Below are 23,715 nucleotides of genomic sequence, written 5' to 3' on the forward strand. Positions count from 1 at the left end.
TGGTTACTTTCCAGTGTAAAGCTTACATTTTCGATCCTTCATTAAATTACTAAATTTATAATAAAGGATGTAAAATAAAGGCTAATAAAGTGATAGCTTGTTAAGTCAATAGAAAGTAAATAACATGTGCTTAAGTAGTATTTCTTGAGAATCACATCATGGCAAGATACGTCCAGAGCCAGGAATTAGAGCAAGTCTTTCAGAGTAAGGTATAGACTGTCTCTCAACATTATACTTAGCATTGTCCTGTTTAAAAATAAACAAACAGACAAACAAAAAACTTTTTATTTTTAAATGTGTACTGCTTTTTAAGCCAAGCATTTGTGGTGGGTATTGTCCTCTTTTGCCTGTGTTTTGCAAAGACTTTGCAAAGATGCAGGTGTTAAGCTGCAGAAATTCCAAGTCAGACTCAAAAACCTCTTTTTCATATTGTTATATAATTAAATTGTATTATTCTATTGTGTTCTTCTAAAATGGCTCACTTCCCTCTTTTGCAAAATATTTATGGTATTTTTCCAGATTTCCTTGCTTTGATGATTATTGCCCAAAGAGACATCATCGATACAGTGTGGAGTGTTGAGTCTAAAATCTTTTTCACAAACTTGAAATATTATAAAATTGGTAGTTCTTGTTCCTTTTGGACACACTTGTACAGGGTGTTGTGATTTACGTGGATTAATCAATTATGTGGGCTTGTAAAAACCTGAAAGTATTTATGGACACTAACAGTAAATGCTACGTAAGATATATAGAAAAGGTGCAAGACACAATCCCTGGCTTGAAGAATCTTTTGATGTTATTAGGGGAGAGTTGGAGGTGCACATGAAGCAAAGCTCAATTCTTTAATAATAGTATGTAACTAGGGACTAATTATATAAGGAAAGTTAGGAATTTTTGCATATCAGAAAGTAGATCAGAGAGGTTATAGAGGTAATGGACAACTTGGACTTTTCAATATGAATAGAACTTGGCAAGGAAGAAGAGAGAAGGAAGCATCATTCTAGTGGGCATGGGGAAGAGGAAGCAGGCCTTATCATGGTATTATTATACCTGAGCAGAGGATGTATGATGGGAGAGTTGGAGGAAATTGAGTTTCAAAAGACGTGTGGGGAATAGTGTATAAAGGACCTTGAAACTCCTCCAAGTAGAGGAGTTTGGATAAAATGCAATAGAAAATAGGAAACCATGGAAGGTTTTAAATCAGAGCCATGAAGTGGAACCCTGTGAGGAGTGAGAGCAGATGCGGGGGTCAGTGTCAAGTTTCAGACAGACCAGAGAGGAGGTGCGGCAGTAATGTAGGAGTGCAGGTGTGAGGGTCTGCGCTGGGATCGGTGATGAGGGAGGGCATGGAGGGAAAGGACCAGCGCAAGAGGCTCTGCAGAAGAAAAATCAGCAAGCCTGGAAGATTAAGTGGGCACAGAGGGGCAAGGAAAGCACTGAGACAAATAGTACTGACCAGTTGGTATTGATGTAAACAGAGGATGGGAAGGGGAGTTTTGTAAGGCGAAAGCTGCTTTTGCAGGGAAGTCTTTACTTTTGAGAAAGAGTTTTCCAGGATTGGAAAGACACTAAAGCTTGGAGCCGGGATGAAAGGGCAAACCTTCTTTTGGATAGTATTCAACAACTCAGACATAGCGGAAACTTTAAGGGTAGGTAGTATCCCAGAATATTGTGGTGGCCTTAGAGAATTTCTATTCATAATGCATATATTTGTTATTTCTCTTAGAAAACTGCTTCAGGAATACACAGAAACATGATTGGTAGCACTGTAGTATTAATCTTCCCTGCAAAATTCCTTATTATTACAAATTTGAATGGTTTTAAATGTTCTTTAGTATTTAAATAAGTATTTTAGGACATAACAGCAAAATTCTTATTTACTCAAAAAATATTCATACCAAAATCCCCATGTAGGAGATAGGTGGTTCTAAATTTGTGATTAAATGAGCGTAGAATTTTCTATTTTCTATCTTCTGTATAGCAAATAGAAGTATGATATATATAATATGTATGTATTTGTAGAATATTATAAAATATTTGTATAAAATATATATACTAATATTCTATGAACAGAATATTTGAGAGCTAGTGTAGAGTATACTAATTAAAATGAAACTTACATGTGAAAGTAACATGAGATTTTTTTTACCCATTTTAGCTGAAATATAAGTAATGGCCTCTTAGGTGTGTGTTCTGTGATTGCTATGGATGACCTCATATTCAGACATTCTTTGGAAAAGACCTTTGAATACAGATCGGTAAAGTACCTCTCATTGAGACCACTGGAATAAAATGCATCACATCATTTTCCAGCCATGTCTGCCTGTCAAATGAAATATATTTGTTTGTAAGGCAACAAACAAAAAGCCTCTCTCAGCATGTACAATTTTCCACTTCAGTTTGTGGAAAAGAGGACCATGTTGAAATCATTTGAGGTGTGGTATAGGTTGGTCAGTCTTGGAAATCCAGAGGGAGGGTGCCCAGTGCACTGTTACCTTTCACATGTTGTTTTTCAGGAGATGGCTGTAATCAGTCATCTCACATATGGTTTGGAAAAGGCTTGTCTCACTGGCAAGCAAACAGTTATTTAAGTACACAATCCACTCTACTACTGAAACAGTTTTGCCAAACTTATCCAAGTATTCTCACATGCTTAAAGATGGTATAAATATCGTTTATTGCTAGCAGTTTTCTTCAGACTATATGGAATGTCTTCCTGCTGCCTGCTCTAAGTGTCCCAGTTTACATTATGGCCTTTACTGCCTCTGTTTGATGGAGTGATCAGTAAAAATTTAATGACACTATAAAATAATAAAAATGTCATTAATTTACCACGGACCTTGGATGCAGTGGTTGTAAAATTACATTAATAAACAGAATTTTTTTTTACAACAAAAAGCATTGTTACGTGGGAACATATAAATAACACACATAAATTTAAGAGCAATTTTACTGTTAGCACACACATTATTATGGAATAGCCAGTAAGTGTATAAAACATAGTATATAAAATTTTATTAAAATATACTGTGCACATCAAAAATTCAGCTTTTATCTAAGTGCAAAGAAAAGCCATTATTATGTGCTTACTGTTTCATTGCTGTTCTTTCCCCATATCACAATTTTACATTTGTTGCCAGTGAGAGGGAGTTGATTTTTTTTACTAGATGAAAATAAACCTCTGTTTTTTCAGTTATCCCAAATTCATTCTCTCTCTCCACCCGTGCAAAGACAAAAATGATCAATCTTGCCATGGTAGGGAGGGAAAAGTTACTAATTTAATGCAAAGTTAAAAATAATGCCTGAGGAGTTGAATGGTTTGTTCAGTGACACTGGAAATAAGGGATAATAATGCAGCAGTCTATCTGTCATCAGTGAGGCTGCCCCGTCATTGACTCTGATAATATGTGAAGATGATGAATGCTACCGTCTTGTGGCTTGTAACATTTAACATTCATCAGCTCTCACTAAAGGGGGCTTTATCATTTAAATATCTTTATTTAATATGCAACATCTACCTCATACATCATAATTTCAAAGCACTTAGAGAGCCAATAGTCCTACAACACAGCAGAGCTGACTTTAATTTTTTTCAATAACTTTTATGTTGCCTGCATGTTTGTGACTGACAGTGCATAAGTAAGTGTCTGATCACATCACTGCATGTAAAACGCACATTTCACTGTCATCATGAAGACTGGGAAGTTTTCCTGCCTGGAGGGGTTGAGATTAAAATTAGCATTGAGGTGTTTTGTTTATATCTCCAAAATATCTACTTGCGAGCTATGTAATTTGCGAGAGCTAGTTCAAGTGCATGGAAAACTTGTAGTTAAGAGCTTGCCACCCACTGTCTATGTTTTCCTTATTGGGGCATACCCATTGGCACTTAATGGCCAGAAGTTGAGGGCCTCTTGGAACTAAAGTATCCTTGAAATTCTCTCTGTACCTCTGTCCACATTCTGTATTTACTAGGCTCATGTTCAACCTCACTGGTAAAATCTTTGCTTAGCTCAGCTGCCCAGAGCTAACTTGTAGACATCAGACCCTCTTATCTTATGGTTATGTGGCTGGCAAATAAATATTCTGAGCTATTCTTTGAAGAAAAGAAGGAAATCTTCTGGGAGACTAGGTAGAAATTTATATGAAAGGGCATGGCTTTGCAGGGTCCTTCTTTAATCTCAAACACAAGTGCTTAATATTACCAAATATAAAATGCAGCCCACTGCCCAAAACAATTTTTATCATCGATTTATTTTCTGCCTATTTAACAACTGTTTCATGGGATATTCTTCCTTGACTTCTACTCTGTCAAAATATTGATATTTTATAAGGAAAGTATCTCTGCAGAATAATTTTTTTTTCAATGAAGTCAGAAAAATGTATGACTTCAAAGACACTGTGAATATGTTGTTGAATGTTCTGAATGTTTTTTGTTATGATTAAAAACAAGCTGATAATACTGAATTGTGAGTGCACTTCACTTTTTATAAAAGAAAAGATATTATCATCATGTAAGCTTTGTTGTCTTAGGATTTTACAAACCATGGCATGTAATTTTCCCTCTTCTCCTTCCTTGTCAAAATATTGATATTCTTTCAGGAACTTTATTTATTTTTTTTTACTGAGAATATTTTTCCGGTAAAATCAAAGAGAATGAATGACTAGAAAGATACTTGAAATATGCATATTGATAGGTAGCACAGTCTGTTGATTTTCAGAGAAAGTTGTTTTTCCCCCCATGAAAATACAGATAAAGGTTGTTCTTCCAAGAAGATTGCAGGTGTCACATCAAAACTCCTTCTGCATTTAACATAGGGAAAGCATTCACATGCAAACATTTGAAATGCGAAACAATGTGATAAAACAAAGGTTGAATATTTTGCTTTCCCTGGTACTGCTTATTTTCACTTTAATTCTTTTTCTTTACATCATGACAACCAAAAGTGCTACTCAAAAATAGAAATTGGCTGATTAAAAACAGCTGTCCTCCCCCCTACAATGTGTGAAACTCTCGTCTGGCTTGTGGTTGCTCTTTGTTGTGGCCTGCATCTGGGTTAATTTGTTCTTGTGCAGCAGCAGTGTCACATAAGAAGATATTGGGGAACCATACCTAATTTGCTTTTTATTTTCACTCTGTTTTTTATAAGTGTGGTGTTTCAGAGGTTTCCCCACATACCGCTATTGTAACTAGTTAGTATTACCCAGTTGGGGAAATTCATGATCATAATTTTGTTGCAGTCTTTCATAGAAATGTTGCTAGATTAAAGCAAGGTTTATACTGTGTTTTCTTCCAACACAGATTTCAACATATTCCATGATGAAGGGGAACTGGAAGACTTCCTGCACAATTTGACTGATGGGAATTAATTATAGAAATATAATGATATTCAAAAATAATCATATTAGAAAGCACAAATGTAGTGAGACTGTACAAATGAGACACAGCCTCTATCAAGTAATTGTATGTTTGCTCTTTAAGAATATTTCCAAGTTTCTAAACATCTTACAGAAGAGAACACTCAGAGTGTTTCCGTCTAATGCCGAACATGCCTAGTACAGAACTAGGTCATTGAACAATAGACTGAACAGCAATCAGTCCTCTACTGCTGCATAATGCATTAAGTATAACATGCAGAAACCATTCCCAGAGCTGGAAGCTGCTATTTCATGTCTGTAAATTCAAGCTGACATGACATTTAATATTGTTTCATAGTAATGAACAACAAGGTTTCATTCATTCATAAGCACAGCACAAAGCCAAGTTTGAGTCTGGAGAGTAGCAAGGAGGAGAGAAGGGGACACGTGCTGTGTTTCTGCAGACAGGAACACCATATTAATTATGATCAATGAGCCCTCTGCTACTGATCCAGAGAGCTACAGGAGGAGAGTTCACTGTGATGTTTCAGACTCCTGATCCTAGAAGAACAGGTTAACAATTAAAGCATCTTTGTGTTTCCCTACTATAATGGCAAGAGTGTTTAACTTTCCTGACTCAAGGCCTGACTAGGAGTAATGTTCTCCTTTTCACTTACCAGGAAGTTACAGTTCAAACTCCACAGCAAAATAATAGTATCAAAGCCATCATCTAGTCTGCCTGCTTCGAAATATTTGTTTCTGAAATCTTCTTGCCTAAAATTCTGATTCGTATTTTTCCAGGAGTACCAATGCAAACTATGATCTCTAAAAAGGAAAATTCCTCTCCCATTGAATAACAGTATATTTTAATGGAAACTGCTCTTTCAAATATTTCAGTTTTGGCTCACACCTTTCATTTGCATTCCTTTTAGAATACTGGAGCAAATCCAACAGAGAGATGTGCAGTACAGCCCTGGCAGGTTACCTGCCACAGATTTCCTTTCCTTATAGGTACTATGGTTTAGGTGCTGTCAACACTGTCAGTGCCATAAACAGGCTTTAGTGGAATCTTCCTGAAAAGTTTTCTGAGCTCAAGTTGGTCAGAAATGATGTTTGTAAATCCAAGTTTTGTCCATTAAGAAAGATAGAAACTGGAAGGAAAAAGTGGCTGCTTTGGAAGCTAGTATAAGTCTCTGATTATTCTTTCCTCTAGGAAAGAACACGCTTTGAAAATTTGGGGCCCCAGTTAACAGGAAAGTCAAGTGAAGATGGAAAGCTGGGCCCAGGTGTCATCGATCTTACTCGGCCAGAAGATGCAGAGGGTGAGTGGCTTTTCTGTTCTGCTGCTCTGTGTGTTTCTAGAGGTGTGCCTGAGGCAGATGTAGGATCTTCATGGTCTTTCTTGGGAGTCACCAGATCAATTTTCTTGGCAAATCAGAAAAATGTTAGGCTTCATTGTATGTTATAGTTGAGGACTTTGAAATTCAGCTAGATTGTGTGTTACTGAACACATAGCAATCCAAATACTTCAAGGTGCCATTTTAAAGTTTTAAAATAAAAGAACCCTCTACATTTCAATGAACAACAGAATTCTGTGTTTCATCCACCTCATGACATTCTTATTAAAAAAAAAAGGGACAAACATACAAAGGAGGATTTTTTACCCCCAAATCAAGTGATTCCCAGGTGCAATCAAACCGTTTTGGAAACTAAATTATAGTTTGAAGCAGATCTAGCATAAAATTAATAATTGCTTGGGCAAGGCCCAGCCTGTGTCTGGGTACTAACCGTTATACAGTCTTTTGAAAGTCAGGATGGAAAAGACTAGCTTTACTCTCAATGTGTTTACCCACAGCACCATCAATGCCTGTCCGCTCCTCTTTCTTTTCTGTTTGTTTGTTTTAAATACACAAGCAGCAAAACAGCAGAGATTGCTCCCCAGAGGCTGTTTACAATCTATGAGTTAAGTCAGCACTTTAGTAGTAGCGTTGCCTGGTTATTTACTGTGTCATCCCAGAGCAGGGACTGGTCTTCCCGTTAGCTGTTCCTGTGTCAGAATCCCTCCCACCAGTCAGGGAAGATTATTTGTTCTCTTTAGAGTAACACAATACTTCATCCATCTCAGGTCCCAGCTAAAGTCCTTTAGCTTGAGGGGAAAAATCTTACTATTATCCCTTTTACTGGCAGGATTCCTTCTAGGACCCTAATCCCTTGAAAACACATGAAGACATTTCATAGCAGCATCTGAACTGAGCATGGCTTCTAGTGATAGCTTGGGGCCATCCAAGGCAGTTCAGAAATCCCTGGGATGAGCACTAAGAGATGGGTAGTATCAGACATTAGGAAGTACTTCAGAGAGTTTTCAGAAGGCAGGTTTTTCATGCCAGTGGGAGAGACTAATGTTTAATGATAGTCCTGGGTACAAGGTGTTAAAATAAACTCTGATTGGTATGTGCATGTGTGAGAGGAGTGGGGAAGGAAGGGAAGGGAAGAGGAAAAGGAAGTGGGGGAGCAGGAAAGGAGGAATAAAGAGGACTCAAAACCAGAAATATACTCACTGTCTTCCATGCAGAATGTGTACTGAGAGCACGGTGACACTGACATTTTTATAGGCACTTAGAAGTACATGATTTCCCCCCTGGTGAGGATTGAGGTTCCGTGGTCTAGGGAACTAGTTATTCAGGTGTGACATCTCAATTTTGTTGGAAGATGGTACTACAGAGTACCTAAATCTTTGACCAGACACAGTGAAATAATACTTTTCATCACTTTGGAGTATTCAGTCTGTTAATTTTTCTGTAGACTAGGAGTTACAGAGTTCTATTGCATTATCCTTGTTCTAACAGAGTTTTCTTAATCTGTCATTCAGCTTTCTTCACTTACTTCTTGCTTTTGTTTTTTTTTTTTTTTTTTTGCGGTACGCGGGCCTCTCACTGTTGTGGCCTCTCCCGTTGCGGAGCACAGGCTCCGGAGGCGCAGGCTCAGCAGCCATGGCTCACGGGCCCAGCCGCTCCGCAGCATGTGGGATCTTCCCAGACTGGGGCACGAACCCGTGTCCCCTGCATGGGCAGGCGGACTCTCAACCACTGCACCACCAGGGAAGCCCTTCACTTACTTCTTAACTGTACGATAGGTATAAAGTCATTTGCCTCTCAGTAATGCTAATAATCTAGTTGATGATATCATGTGCTTGGTAAGTTAAAAATCATGGTCAGAGTTATTAACCATTATGAAAAGAAAAAGTGAAAAGCTTAACTGTAGAGAAACATACTGTATAGAAAAATCTGTGGAACTTCCATTCAGTATCCAGATTGTCTGGATTCAAACCAATTTCCTAGTTACTCTGCTTTTTTTAAGCAAACATTTATCAAGCATTTATATGCCAGAGAATACGCTAAGCTTTTAACACATGTTTTCTCATTTAAATCATATACAACTCTGTAAAGAAGGTATTTTTTTTTCCATTTTACGGATGAGAAAATTAAGGGTGAGAATAGTTAAGTAACTTGCCACAGGTCACATAGCTAGTAGGGGTAGAGCTGAGAGTTGATCCCAGGCAGCCTGGCTCCAGAACCCAAGCCATGAAGTGCTGTGCTATCCTGCGCCCCCTGTATACACGGATGCAGAAGTGGTGCCTTCATTTTTCTGAACAAACTCCTTGTGACCTTACTCAGTATATGGCCCATTTCCTCTCCCCTAAATATAGCAAGTCATGCCATGCACCAGCTCTCGTGTTACTCTGTCACACATAGCAGCAATGCCTGATGACTGTAACAGTAGAAGGGCTGTAGTGGCCCAGGAGCTTAAGGAGCGTGTGAAAACCTCCCTTCAGAAGCTTGCCCAGAGTTGCCATTGAGCCCTCGTGTGCTTTTGGGGGACTGAGTTCATGAATGGAGTCAAGTTACCTGCTCTAAAACCAACAGAAGTGCAGTGCCTTTGTGAGGACTGCTGGGATGCGCAGCAGCCTTCTGCTGACTTCAGGATATTTCCTGGCATCTGTTCAAGCGTAAGCTGATTGCAAAGCCTGCTGGAGTTGCAGTTCATATTAAAGTCAGAGTAGATAACAGGTACACATACTTTCTCCACTTTGCTCCTCCATATTTCCCTTAAGAGGAAGAGTAAGAAGGAAATGAAGTGAAAGAATACCTAAAAAATTTATTCACTCCTTCAGTCAGTCTTGGTCTAAAAACAAACAAACAAACAAACAGACGAACATTTCTTGAGTGCCTGTTCTGTGTGCCGGTCCCTGAACTAGACACTGGATAAAGCAAAGGAAGCAAAACAAATATGTTCCTGACCTCTTGGAACTTAAAGTCTAGTGAAGAAAGACAGAAGATTAAAAGGGTAATGCATACATAGATACATAAGACAGATATAATTATCACTGAGAAAAGTACTAAGAAAATCAAGACTTCTTTGTTCCTCACAGAGGTTCAGGGCGAAAGCTACTTCGGTAAGCTCGATTGGCAGGTAAGTTTTGTAGCTCTCACCCAGGATGTCATCCCTTCTTAGTCCACACATGATCATCTCCATGTTTCCTCTGGCTTTGGACCAGCTAAAATCTTTTTCCAGCTTTATTGACATACAATTGACAAATAACATTGGTGCAGATTTAAGGTGTACAATGTAATGATTTGATACACGTATATATTGGGAAATGATCACCACAGTAAGGTTAGTTAACACCTCTGCACCTCACAGGTTACCTTTTTTTGATGAGAAAATTTAAAAACTCCTCTGTTAACAACTTTCAAGTATATAAGACAATATTTTTAACTATAGTCACCCTGCTGTATATTAGATCCCCAGAGCTTATTCATTCATCTTTATAACTGGAAGTTTGTACTCTTTGACCAACATCTCCCCATTTCCCCCACTGTCTAGTCCCTGGAAACCACCATTGTACTCTCTGTTTCTATGACTTCAGGCTTTTTAGATTCCACATATGTGTGAGATCATATAGTATTTGTCTTTCTCTGTCTGACTTCACTTAGCGTAATGCCTTCAAGGTCATCCATGTTGTTGCAAATGACAGGGTTTCCTTCTTCCCTTTTATGGATGAATAATATTTTTATCACATTCAAAATATGTATATATAACTATATAACATATTATGTACTATATGTAATACATAATATCATTTATCACATGAATTTATATATATGTATATATACAACAGTCTCTTTATCCATTCATCTGCTGAGGTATACTTAGGTTGTTTTCTGTGTCTTGGCTATTGTGAATAATGCATAATGGCAGCTTTAAGGGGCTATGCCCTTCTTCTCCTTGCACCTCATTCTCCTGTGTGGCTTCTGAAGTGACTAAAGTAAGCCTGGCTTTCCAGGAAAATGTCTGCTGCCAGTTGCGAAAATGCCAATATCACTTAGTAAGCAACTTGTAGACCTGCTTCATAGCTTTGAACATGGAAGCAGCAAGGGAAAGGTCACCAAAAGAGGCAGCTGTGCGTGTGTATTAACCACTCATCAAAATCAAATGACAAAACCGTAAGCCAGGAAAACAGAAATTAAAAATATAAAAGGCAAATGTCTTCAAAATTTTATTTTTAAAGTCCAGCTGTTATTTGGCTTGAATATGACAAGACAGCATTTCTTGTTCACCACGATATTTATAAAACTACAAATTCATCGGTGCTGGGGGCTTAGGAAACATGTTTAAGGTCTTGTTATACTTTGGAGCATTTGTTGGCTTTATATGTATTGAGCGCACAAAAGTTGTTAGCTCCTATGTAGGGCATGTAGGGAAGAGAGGACTCAATTAATTGAGTCTGTCACCACGTATTAAGAATGACGAACAGATGTTTAACTTTTTATGGACTTTTCATACGGTGTTTCCCCTCTCCTTGTTCTCCTTAGGCAAGAGTGCAATTCTTATCCCAACCCTCCTAATTTCAGGGTTGCAAGGTATAGTAGAAAGGGCTCTGGTCTGGTTATTGGGAAATTTGGATTAAAGTTCCTTTGCTAAATGAAGGCAAATAAGTGACGAATGCCCCTGGGCTTAACTTTATCTTTTAAAAGAGGTATGTTGGATTCCATTATTTCTAGGGTCCCCTCCAAATGCAAGATTGTTATTAGGGTCTTCATGAAACATAGAGTGTGTTTATTACAAGAAAGGTGATCTGTCCACAGTAGCTTTCACTTGGTTTTTTCTTCAGAGAAATAAAAGAGGAGACCAATATCTTTGAGAGTATATTTGTACCACTTGCTGAATCGAATGTTCAAGTCTTTGATCTTTTCTTTTTATTAATGAGAATGATCTTTTCTTTTTATTAATGAGAAGATCTCTCCAGTAGCATTTCCTAATTACCTTTCACAGATGGACCGCCCTCCCCCCCCCCCCCGGCCTTCTTCTTCTCTTCCCCCCAGCAACGGTAGTTGTAGCCCGCCTTATTTTTTATATTCTCTCCATCCTGTTTCCTCTCTCTCACACACCTGGGGCCTCTAAAGGGACACTTTTCTTTTTTTCTGTTTTTCAGAATAGTTTGGGTGAGAAAACCTTCTTCTAACACCTCTTTTAATTCTCAAATTCAATTATTGTGTCCCAGCCTCAGAGGGAGGCAACACCTCATTTTGTTTTGTTTTGTTTTGTTTTTTCACACCTCATTTTGACATGGAACATAGTGGAATATGAGCTCTAAAAGGGATGAGCTCTGAAAGTGATCACCATTAGGCAGGCTTTTGGACCCTGGGTTGGAACTGTAATGATGTGCTGTCCTCCATGTATTAAAAACTTGCATTGCTTTGAATGGAAATGGATATGTGCACCAAGAATAACCCCTTTTAGAAGGGGTTGCTCTCAGGTTCTCAGATTTGCTTAGAAAGGTTTTATAGATTTGTACTGAATTTGTGAATTGGATCCCAGCCAAGATGGCCTTAACCCTTCTGAAAGCTTCATTTTTTTTGTGAACTTCTGATTGCTTCTAAGTTTTAAATCTCAGGATAGCTTTATTATTGTCAACTTAAGCTCTCTGTTTATAGACAAATAACAGGAACTGCAACTTTTCCTCTTTTTCCTTAAAAAATGCACCACTTAATGCGAATGTCTTCTCCTAAAAATCCTGCTTACGCTTTGATCCATACTCTGGGAAATCTTTGAAGCTTTTCACATTTCCTTTCCCCTCCCTGGATCCTTACTCCTGGTAGAAAAGGAGTGTACCTGATGATACACGGCTCATTCAAGGCATCAGAGGAAAGCTGTAGTATAATCTGGGGAGGGATTTAAAGGCTACATCTGCTTACACTTTGGAATGTAAAGGTCATTATTTGTTCAAGCCCACCAGAATACAGTGCTTCACATCACAACATTTAGATTCGCAGAATTGGAATAAAGGAGAGACATGTAATCAAATTTACAATTCCATCCAAGAAATCCCTTTTTATATTCCTGACAAGTAGTCATCTCACTTCTGTTCAAATGCCTCTAATAGTCTCATGACAGAAAACTGACTACTTCTTGAGAAGCTCATTCCGGTTCTAATTTTTAATTCTTTGTTATTTGTCTTTGCTTCCTTATAACTTCTACTCATTGGTTCTAGTCTGACTTTTGGATTCCAACAAAATAAAGCTTACCATTTCTCCACATGACACCCCTTCAGATATTTCCTCAAGGGTTAGGAAACTTAAATTCCGGTTGTTCTACCCTAAGCAAGTCAATTTCTTTCCCTGAATTTTCTCAGCTGTAGGTGAGGAAGTTGGTGTAGATGATTTCTGGTTTTTAAACTCTTATCTTACTGCTGTACAATTGAAATCATTCACCTTTAAGTCAACTAGAAAGTAACAAGTGTAAATTGGGGACCATACCATCTTTAAAATAAGTGAAATTATTATTGAAATATATCAGAGATGAGATGTCTTTGTCCAAGAAGGTATCCAAGTACTAGATTGTATACCAAGAATAAAAGTTGGGGAATTATACATATTAAAATAAAAGACCCAGGGAAATCCAGAGGGAGCACCAACCAGAGCTTTGCTGTGGGCTTATGGGTCTGGCCTTCCATAGCTCCTAAAATAGCATTTCCAGGCATCTCAGAAAAATGAATAGGCAAAGCAGTCTGTATGGAACCAGCAGGCTGAGGTCTGAGGCCAGGATGGGTGGCCAGGGAGACCCCAGACATGGTGAAAACTGAGTAACAGCCACACAGGCTGGGAGATAAGCAGAGTTCAAAAAGCCCTTGGCTCTGGACTAACTCTGTGGTATCACAAAAATGTATTTTACTGTGGATATAAACAGTTTTAGAGGATCCTGTGCACCAGTTTATATCAGCACTATATATAAAGTGCAGCTCTCTTAAACAAGCAAATAAACTTCTCTTAAAGAAATATATTTGCTGCGTCTTAAAAGCTCCCAAATAACTTTTAATGTTGGTAGAAAACAATTTCCATTGAACTTTCCAAGTGATGGATAGTCCTGATGGGATAAGAGAGTGAAATGTCAAGATTCTTGTATAACTCCATCCCCTAATAGTCCATAAAGCGAATTCAACCTGCTTCTTAGAGTTGCTTAAGCTAGAGAAGCCCAATCAAAGACCCAGCCTCCCTTTCGTGAGGAGCCTAGCCCTGTCCAAGAGCTGGTTTCTCATTGGGGTGCCTCCTCTAAAGAGGTATCATTGACAGTGTCACCACACACACAAAATTATCTGGTTTTCTGACTGAATATCCTCCGTTCTGGGGAAGAAATGCTTGTCTATGCCATTACTGAATCACACAGAAGTGCTCCCCCATCTTGCTGTAGCAACTGGGTGACAAAAGATTTAACACCATCTACCATGAAAATCAGATCCAAGACAAGAACAGCCGGCACATGTTCCCAATGGGACTGCAAAATCAGCCTATGGTTCCTCAGCAGTACGTATGTCTGCCTCACATAAACCAACATATTAGAATAAACGCTGGCTGATAGAGGTCTATCTGCCATGTCTGGACTAACTGTGTAGTGACTGTTGAGGTGTGGACCTTGTCTAGTTCCCTGTCCCTAGAATCCTCTTCTCTTGGCAGCAAGAGCCACTTGACTTCCCATCTGCAGGCTATAGAATTCAGCCCAACCTTAGGCTGGTGGAATTTAAAGAGTCTCAGGCCAATTTGGTGTGCTCTTTAAATTCTCTCTGCTTAAGGTCAAGACCGAACTTGAGAACAACCGTTTTTTCCCTTTTTTTTCCCCCAATTGGTCCTTTCCTTCTTTTCAAGTTCTGATAACTGTGCTTCTAACTTATTCACAAAATTCAATAACCGACCAGCTTTCCCCTATTTTCTGTTATTGACTTCCCTATCTTTTTTTTCTTTAACTAAGAAATTCTTACCTTTGAATATCTCCTTCTTTTGGATACACTGTCTCATTTTACTCTGTCACTGTTTGTTTACACACACTATCTGTCATTTCATCCTCTTTAGAGGTGGTTCTCTGTAGACTGAGCCACAAGTTCTGAAAGCCAGGTCATTCCCAACGGGGTCTATCCCTACTCAGAGTCCCCCAATCTTTAGTTTTACCCACATGTTCAAGTTATAATTTACCAATTATCTCTTATATACACAGCACTGTTACGAGCACAGAGAGAAGGATTTTTTAAAAGATGGACTATACTGTATTCTTCAAGAGCTAGTAATGTAGTTGGGATAATAATATTAGCATACACAGAAAGCAGAACAACCTAAGATGTTATATGTTATAGTACATCATTAGAGAAACAGAAAAGAGTGCTATTTAGAAGAGGAACCTACAGTGCTTTGTTGACAGCCATGATTCTGGAAGGTCTGATAGAAATATAGCTGGAGATAAGCCTAGGTTTGGAAAAACAAAGAGAAGGAGAAGAACTTTCAGTTGAGGGAATAATCCAAGCAGACACAGAAACAGTAAAGTACACAGACATTCACAAGGAAGTTCAGAATGAAAGAGTCACTTCTCAACTCTGTGTTCTCCACCAAGCCCAATACAAAGCTTTCCATATATTTATACTCAGTGAATATTTGTTGAATTGAATATGTTATAAAAATAGCTGGGTTCCATACTGTGGAGGGCCTTGAGAGTCAGGCTGAGGAATTTGGACTTTGCCACCAACTAAATAGGCATTAAACTTTAGTTGTTCAAGATTGACTTAGATTATGTATAGAGGTTAAAAATAATGGAAAAGCAGAAGTTAGGTTGGTCTTGGTGGTCTGTTAGTCTCTTTATTCCTCTGTTCTCTTTAATGTCCTTTCAGAGGGACTATTCAATGGCTGTCTTTTCATATTACATCATGGGAGAGCTGAGTAGGTGTTAGGAGGGTTTTCATTCAAGTCATTTTAAAAATACCTCTTTTCCTCCTGGGTATAATACTCATTTACGTATGATTTCACTTTGTCTGCTGTGACTGTTCGATGCCTTACAGATCAGTCTTGTACTTTTGCCTCTCACTAGAGGAGAGTGATCTTTTTTAAATGATTTTGTTCAGTGGATATTTACCCTTAGACAGGATGTCCCAAATTAGGTCATGGTACCAGAGGGAAGAGATTGTGTAAGAACCCATCAATATTTGCGTTATACTGTAAACTGTTAAATTTAGGAGTAGGCTGTAACAAGTAATTCTGAACTAAAACTTAATATCCCAAGTCACAGCCCTAGAGAGAAGAATTTCATAAACAGTATATTCAGCCATTTAAAATTTTTACTAAAAATAAAAATTGCACCTTACTGGCTTATGTATATTTACTTCCATGGCAGAGAAATCACTTCATGCTTCTTCAATATACGCTGACTTTTCACTAGGAAGGTTGATCCTGCGTGAGGACAAAATGAAAAATGGTAAGAGCAGCTACTCCATGCTGCAGAGTCACAGAACTGCTGGTAGAGCAGAAAGGAAAAACAATTGTCAAATGTCCCTGAGACTTCCCTGCCCTGTATTTATTATACAGTCAGTAATCCTAATTCTTTGTTATTCCAGTGAGTCCTTTATAAAAAGCTGATCTATAAATTCTCAAGATAAGGGTTTCTTCTTTTTTTTTCTTTTTTTCTGGCTTGGACTGAGCAGCATAGTCTGGTTACAGGCCCCACAGGTGGGAACTGGGGAGGTGTGAGATGGTCTTTTTGATTGTGTCTTAATGCATATTCGATACATTTTAGTTCTATATCATAGGGACACTCTTGAAATATATTTTTAGCTTTGGGTCAGAAAAGAGGCTCCATTAAGTAGTAAATTGCACTCTCCAGCTAAGGGCTCATTTTATAACTATGCTGAAGGACAGGACTGTGCAGTATAGGGAGTATCACCCAGGTACGGGGAAAGACTAGAAAGGGAACAAATATGAGTTAAGCACCTGCTTGTTCTTGGTACTGGAATAGACATTCTACTACTTCTACTGCCATTACTACTGCTACTATTTCTAAAGGCAGCTACTGTTTAATGAGTGGGTACTGGGTTCCAGTCACTGCTGGGAAATTTATGTTCCCATTTAATCCTCACAAGGATCCAGACAAGCAGAAATTATTAGCTCTCTTTTATAAGGAGATGAAACTGTAGTTTAGAGAAGGGAAATAATTTACCCAAGGTTACTTAGGAAAGATCAAATCAAAATTCAAACCCACATCTGTCTGTCTACATAGTATCTGAGCCACACTGACTCCCATTTTTCTCCAAGATGAGCTGATTCAGTTGGTTGCCTTTGTTGAAGTAGTTTTTTCCTGTTGGTTTTCATTAAAAAGTAGAAAAATTTAATGAGAAATAGAAACCTGTGAAAGTTTTTTTTTTTTCAATCTTTCAAACCACATAAATATTAAATACCTTTCAAATACTTTCACCAGATTCTCAGGGCAAAGAAGTTTTGATATACTACAAAATTGAGTTGATTACCCCAAATCCTTGTGCCCTCTCCTTCTAATACTGTGTATTTCCATATCCCTAACCTTAAAAAAATTAGTTTCTACTGCACCTGTGATCTGCGTCTCTCATTCTAGTAAAAGGCAGATTCCCTGGGACAAAGAAATGAAGAAGAAAGACCAACTAAATTAATTTTGTTAAGAGTTTTTAATCTAAGTCTGGATACCATTGAAACAATTCAGCTGACCATTTTAGAAATTTACTTTGATGGCAAGTGTGAAACTTTGGGAATAGTTACATTTGAGTTCATTGTGATTTTGCCATTTACTAACTATGAGATTTGGGCAATTTAACTTCTCTAACCTCAGACGTGGATTAGATGATCTTTAATATCCCTCTCATGTTAAAATTCTCTAATTCTATGAGCATGTTTTATCCATTTCATATTGACTCTATCGGGAAGGTCCCATCATATGCCTATTTGAATATATGCTTCAGTTGTATATATTTACACAAACCCGACAGCATTAGAATAGCTTTCAGATTTAATATTTCCAAAAAGCTCTGACATGCCTTATCATCTTTTCAGGATTTCCCCGGAAGTGGGAAGCCAGGATTTCAGATTTGTACAGTGTGGAAAGTCAATAAAAGAAGTAAGATTAGAACCAATGATCTCTGACTTCCAAACAGCTGTGGGTACATTTTCCCATTAAAGCCATTTTTATTTTATAGAGGGTTCAAGTAAGGCAAAGTACTTAACAGAATATAAGAAATAAATGGGATTTATACAAAATCTGATTTCAGAAATTCCCAGGTTCTAATGCAACATGTAGACATCTGAATCTCACTCTAAAATTTTCACTGTCGAAGATGTCAAATGCTCTCTGCTATGACATTTGAGTACTTACCTTATGCCAGCTTATGCACCAGACCCTAGCAAAGCAGTTATGAATAAGACACAGCGTTGTTCCTGCCCTTTTAAGGTGCATAGTCTAGTGAAGAAGGTGGGCAGATACAATTGGCAATATGGATAAAATATAGTAAATGTAAGATAGAGGCAGGCACAGGGTGCTGTGGGAGCCTAAAATACTTAGCCCAACCTGACGAACTGGGTAAGACTGTCTGGGTAAGATGATCCCTGATATGAGTCAAAGAATGAGTTGAATGCAAGATGGAGAGGAAATTCCAGGAAAAGGGAAGGCATGGACTCCTATTATAAAGCAACATGGTATATAGAGAACCAGAAGTAGTTCAGTATTATAAAGCAAAAAAATTTCAAGTAGAGTAGCTAGAGATGAAACTGGAGACATAGTAGAGAGCCAGGTCATGGAGAGCCTTGAATACCATACTAAGGAGTTTGGACTTCATCTTTTGGGCATTAGGGAGCCACTGAAGACTTTAATATAGGAGTGCTCTGGTCAGAATGGCATTTGTGATGGATTACCCTGGCTGAAATTAGGAAGAGGTATTTAAGTAGAGACTGGGGACTCAAAATTGGGAATAAAAGTCAGCTAGAAGGCTGGTATTTAAAATAGTCCACCAGAGAGAATGAGGCCAAGGCAATTGATGAGCGATAAGGGTGGAAATGAGAGGTGGGATTTAGTAGTATCTTTGTTAACTAATCTGAGATTTGCTTCATCTTGGTTTGTGCTTCTTAATTTCGTGTAGAGTCTATGGTAGTATATTGAGTTGGATGAAGCTAGAAACTGCTGAGCAACATGAATTATTTAGTCTACCAGCTTTTCACCAGCCTCTGTATTCTCCAAGGGAATCTGCTTGAATCTGAGACTGGTTCTCCTGAAAACTTAAGGAGCCAGAACCTATTTTTGTCTTATTTCCTCCACAGTGGTCTCTGGTTCAAACTTAAATAATGCCTTTTTGCCTGGACTCAACAGCTTGTAAGCCCTCTCCTGTGCATACAAATAGCAAATAGATAATAAGTAGAGTATTTGATGTTCTGTGCTACTTTCAGGTCATTAAAATAAAGAATCACATAAGTTATCTCAGTTGCCCTAGGATCCTGTAGTTGAAATAAGATAAAGGGCTCTGTTGAGCTGTCTGTGTAAAGCAAATATAACTTGAGAATTAAAAAAAAAAAAAAAAAGTAAACATGGGCACCAAAACTGCAAGCAGGAGACCCTTGAAAACACAGCCTGGTGTATCACTGGTTAGAATTTCCTTCATTTTGCAAAGCCACGAGCCACATGCATCAGCTCACCACAAAGTCATTAAGCCTTTTTAAGCTCAGATGAAAAACATGAACAAATACCACAAAAGGCTTTAGTATAGCCCCTTTGTTCACTCACATATGGCACTTTATAACTCCTGCGCCACTCTGGTCGTGGTGTTTGTTTAAGCTGCCTCCATCAGGCTGGTCCTGAAAGAACAAAAGACATCTTGAGCAATCCTAAGCAGGAAATGGGCTAATCTAAACATGGTTTGTGACACTTTAAGTAGAATAGAAAGGGGAGGGATTGATTAGTCATTAATGTCCAATTGGCTCCATATGGATGTTGCAATAATAAAGCCTTTTTTTCAGAGCAGTAGCAGAGTTATTGAATTAGAGGTTTATGTTTCCTCAGAGCTGACCTTAGGGAATTCCCTTTTGGTTCTTCTTGTTGATCTTTTAAAGAGAATGGAGTTTCCAATAGGAAAAAATAGAAGCCTTATCTACAATAGCACTTGCTCATAATCCTGCAACCAAGGAATGCATTAATTTAGCTTTGTTTTAATCCCTGCTGTAATTTCACTCCTTAGTGCTTTCTTTGCATGCTCTTGCATCTTTGGACCAATTAGATAGTGGCATGAACTTCATAACTGGTAATAGGCTCCTTTAATGTGCTTAACAGTACAGGGAAATGGCATCCTTACGGGGGAAGCAATATCCCAGCCAAGGAATGGTGGGCTTTGAGATTCAGAGTTATTTCATGTCACCGAATAGTGCCTGGGGTAGCTTTGGTGTAGGAGAAATGCACTAGACTTAAAGTCAGAAGACCTAGGTTCTAGGTCTGGCTTTGTTCCTTGTTAGCAATATACTAGCAGCCGGTTATTTCAGAGGCTGGTAACTCACCTTCTCTGAGCCTTGGTTTTCTCATCTATAAAGTGAAGTGAATATATTTACCCTCTTACCCATTTCAAAGGATTGTAAGGAGGATTGAGATAATGTATTTCCTGAAAGCACTTTGTAAATGTTATTGTAGGTAAAATTCCTTAGTACACTTGGTGTTTCTATTCTGGAAACTGATCTCTGGTCTAGACTAGTGAAAAACATAAACTGTTCTTTAAAATAATTACTTTGGTACTCTAATTAGTGAAATGTCTGTTTCCAAATTGTCCAGCGGAATTTTTTCTTTATGTGTACACTACATATGTTTATATCTTTATCTCTATCTATCTATCATCTATCTATCTAATTTATTCAGTAAATTTCTTGGTATAGGTAAGTTCAATACTTGAGGTAAGTAGGGCATTTGAGGTAGGTAGGGATTAAAGAAGCTTAAAATGAAAATAGGGAAATGAAAATTTTCCTATGGCTTTCCCCTGCATTGGTCGAATGAAGAATTAACACTTTAATCAAAGTACCACAGGTTATTCATCTTTTGTTCCTGTACCTCTGGTTTCTTATTTTTCTTCTGAACCGACCTCTAGTTCAGAAGAACTATGCATCCATATTTTGCATTTGCTGTCTTTAAATCATGACACCCATCAGTAAATCATTCTTTGCTAACCTATCTAGCTAATCCTCTATAAAAGACACAGAGCTCAAACCATACTCTTCCACTGCTGGTATCCCTCCTTCTCTGAAGATGAACACATCAGTTCTCTAATGATAAAGGTTCTCGCTCAGCCACGGAATGTATTTTCCTGCCAAGTAAACCACTAGGATAGCCAAATCATCCATCTCTTTTATTTTCCAAGAAGAAATCAAAAATAGCCTTCTTATAATGAAAGTAAGTTCACATTCTGGCAGTAAGTTGGAGTGCAAAGTTAGCAGAACTTCCATAATCATAGACAGACAGCTGTCAGCCATCCCTACAACATAGTGAATTAGACCTCTACAATATTAAGATACATTTGGTGGAATAAACTTGGTGAAAAAAATCCAACCTATGTCATATTAATAACTTCCTCCTTTCCTAATTTTTCATGTCTGCTTCTAATATTCCTTTATCTTCTACATTTTTGTTTCTGATGCACTCATGATCATTTTCTCTGTTAACTCAGATGTGTCATGTAACTCTTTCAAAATCCCACAGGAGAAAATTAATTATTCTGTTGATAGACTAAAGTAGTCTAAAATAGTGTGATTGTCAAGGACCCAATGGTGTATATTATATTTGTCTCTTTTTATTAGTAAGCAACCAATTGTAGCATTTTTTCCCCTTTTAATAATTCTTTTTGCTAAATGACTCTTTTTTTTTTTTTGAGTTCACAATGGCCTGAATATGCCACACACTCAGGTTTACAGAGAAAAGAATCTTTCAGAAAAATATCACTTACATTCGTTTGTTTGGTTTTCTGTTTTACTTTGGTACTTTTGTTTTTACCTTTTTTGAACTAAGCACTGAAATAGTTTTATTGTGGATAGTATCCCATTGTATGTATATACCACAGTTTGTCCATTTTCCAGTTATTTTCAGCCTTTGGTTATTCTGAATAAAAGTGCTATTATATTCTGAAAAGTTCTCATTTGTTTTGGGTAAGTATTTAGGAATGGAATTGCAGGTCATCGATGAATGTATATTTTACTTTAAAAGAAACTGCCAAGCTGTTTTCCAAAATGGTTATGCCACTTTACACTTCTGCTATCAATATGTTTGAGTTCCAGTTGCTCCATATCCTTGCCAACATTTAGTGTTGTAATCCATTCTAGTGGGTGCAAAATGGTATGTGGCTTTAATTGCCTTTTCCCGATGACTAATGACATGGAATACCTTTTCATGTGCTCAATGGCCATAACTGTATCTTCTTCTGTAAAGTTTTTTTTATGAGTCTTTTTGCCTATTTTTAAATTAGATTGTTTACTTTTTGTTTTTGGTAAAAGTTCTTTATATATTCTTGATACAAGTCTTGTCAGACGTGTATTTTTCCCCAGTCTGGGCCTTAACATTTCATTTTCTTAATAATCACTTTTGATAAGCGGAGTCTTAATTTTGATAAAGTTCAATTTATTATTTTTCTTGTATATTTAGTGCTTTATCTGCCATATCTAAGAATCTTTGCTTACTACAAGGTCACTAAAATATTCTCCAAGATATTCCTTGAGGAGTGTTATAATTTTTGTTTTTTGGTTTTTTTTTTATAATTTTTGTTTTTGTTTCAAATCATGATTCATCTCAATTAACTGTTGGGTGTAATGTGTGGTAAGAGGTCAAAGTTTACTTTTTTCCCCATATTTGTCCACTTTTCTAGCACTGTTTGTTGAAAAAAAAGATCATTTTTAACAGCTTAGGTCTTTATTGAAAATTGACCATATATGTGAGGAAGATTTAATTCTAGACTGTTTATTCTGTTCCACTGATCTATTTGTCTATTCTTTTTAAAAATTTTTATTGGCGTATAGTTGCTTTACAATGTTGTGTTAGTTTCTACTGTACAGCAAAGTGAATCAGCTATACGTATACATATATCCCCTCTTTTTTGGATTTCCTTCCCATTTAGGTCACCACAGAGTATTGAGTAGAGTTCCCTGTGCTATGCAGTAGGTTCTCATTAGTTATCTGTTTTATACATAGTGTATATGTGTATATATATATATATATATATATATATATATCGATAGTGTATATATGTCAATCCCAATCTCCCAATTCATCCCACTCCCCCCCCTTCCCCCTTGGTATCCATACGTTTTTTCTCTATGTCCGTGTCTCTATTTCTGCTTTGTAAATACGATCGTGCATTCCAATTTTTTCAGATTCCACATATATGCGTTAATATAATACATTTGTTTATTCTTTTAACAATCCCACACTGTCTTTATTACTCTAGTTTTTACAATGTCACAAGGTATTTTTTACTGTAAGTCTTGAAATCAGGTAGTTTGAATCCTCCAACTTTCTTCAAGTTTGTTTTGGATGTTTTTACTGCTTTATTTTTCATATAGTTTTAAAAATCATCTCATCAATTTCTAAAAACAGTCTTTTGCAATTTTAATAGGATTGTGTTGAATCTATAGATAAATTTGGAAAGAATTGACATCTTAACAATATTGAGTCTTCAGATCCATGAACATGGTGTATTCCTCCATTTATTTAGGTTTACTTTATTGAACTCACAAATGTTATATATTGTTTTCAGTGTAGAGGTCTTGCACACTTTTTTGGTTAAATTTATTCCTAAGAATTTTATTTTCTGATGCTATTATGAATGTAAACTTAAGAAATTATTTTTTAAATCACTGCTAGTATATAGAAGTACAGTTGATTTTTATATTTTTATATTGTATATTGCAATAATGGTAAATTTACTTTTTAGTTCTAGTAATTATTTTGCAGATTTCTTAGGATTTTCTTTGTAAACAATTATATTATCTATGAATACACATAACATTACTT

At 37.2% G+C, this 23,715-nt stretch overlaps 1 protein-coding gene across 1 annotated transcript in view; it reads left to right on the forward strand.

The window, feature by feature from the left end:
- Window positions 1-23,715, forward strand: part of SOX6 (SRY-box transcription factor 6) — a 623,498-nt gene that overhangs the window by 579,060 nt on the left and 20,723 nt on the right. Inside the window, exon 15 of the mRNA XM_060157776.1 lies at window positions 6,569-6,677. Coding sequence (XP_060013759.1) covers window positions 6,569-6,677 — 109 coding nt within the window. The remainder of the gene's footprint in view (window positions 1-6,568; window positions 6,678-23,715) is intronic.

This window comes from Lagenorhynchus albirostris, chromosome 9 (assembly GCF_949774975.1).
Source record: "Lagenorhynchus albirostris chromosome 9, mLagAlb1.1, whole genome shotgun sequence".
NCBI classification, from domain to species: Eukaryota; Metazoa; Chordata; class Mammalia; order Artiodactyla; family Delphinidae; genus Lagenorhynchus; species Lagenorhynchus albirostris.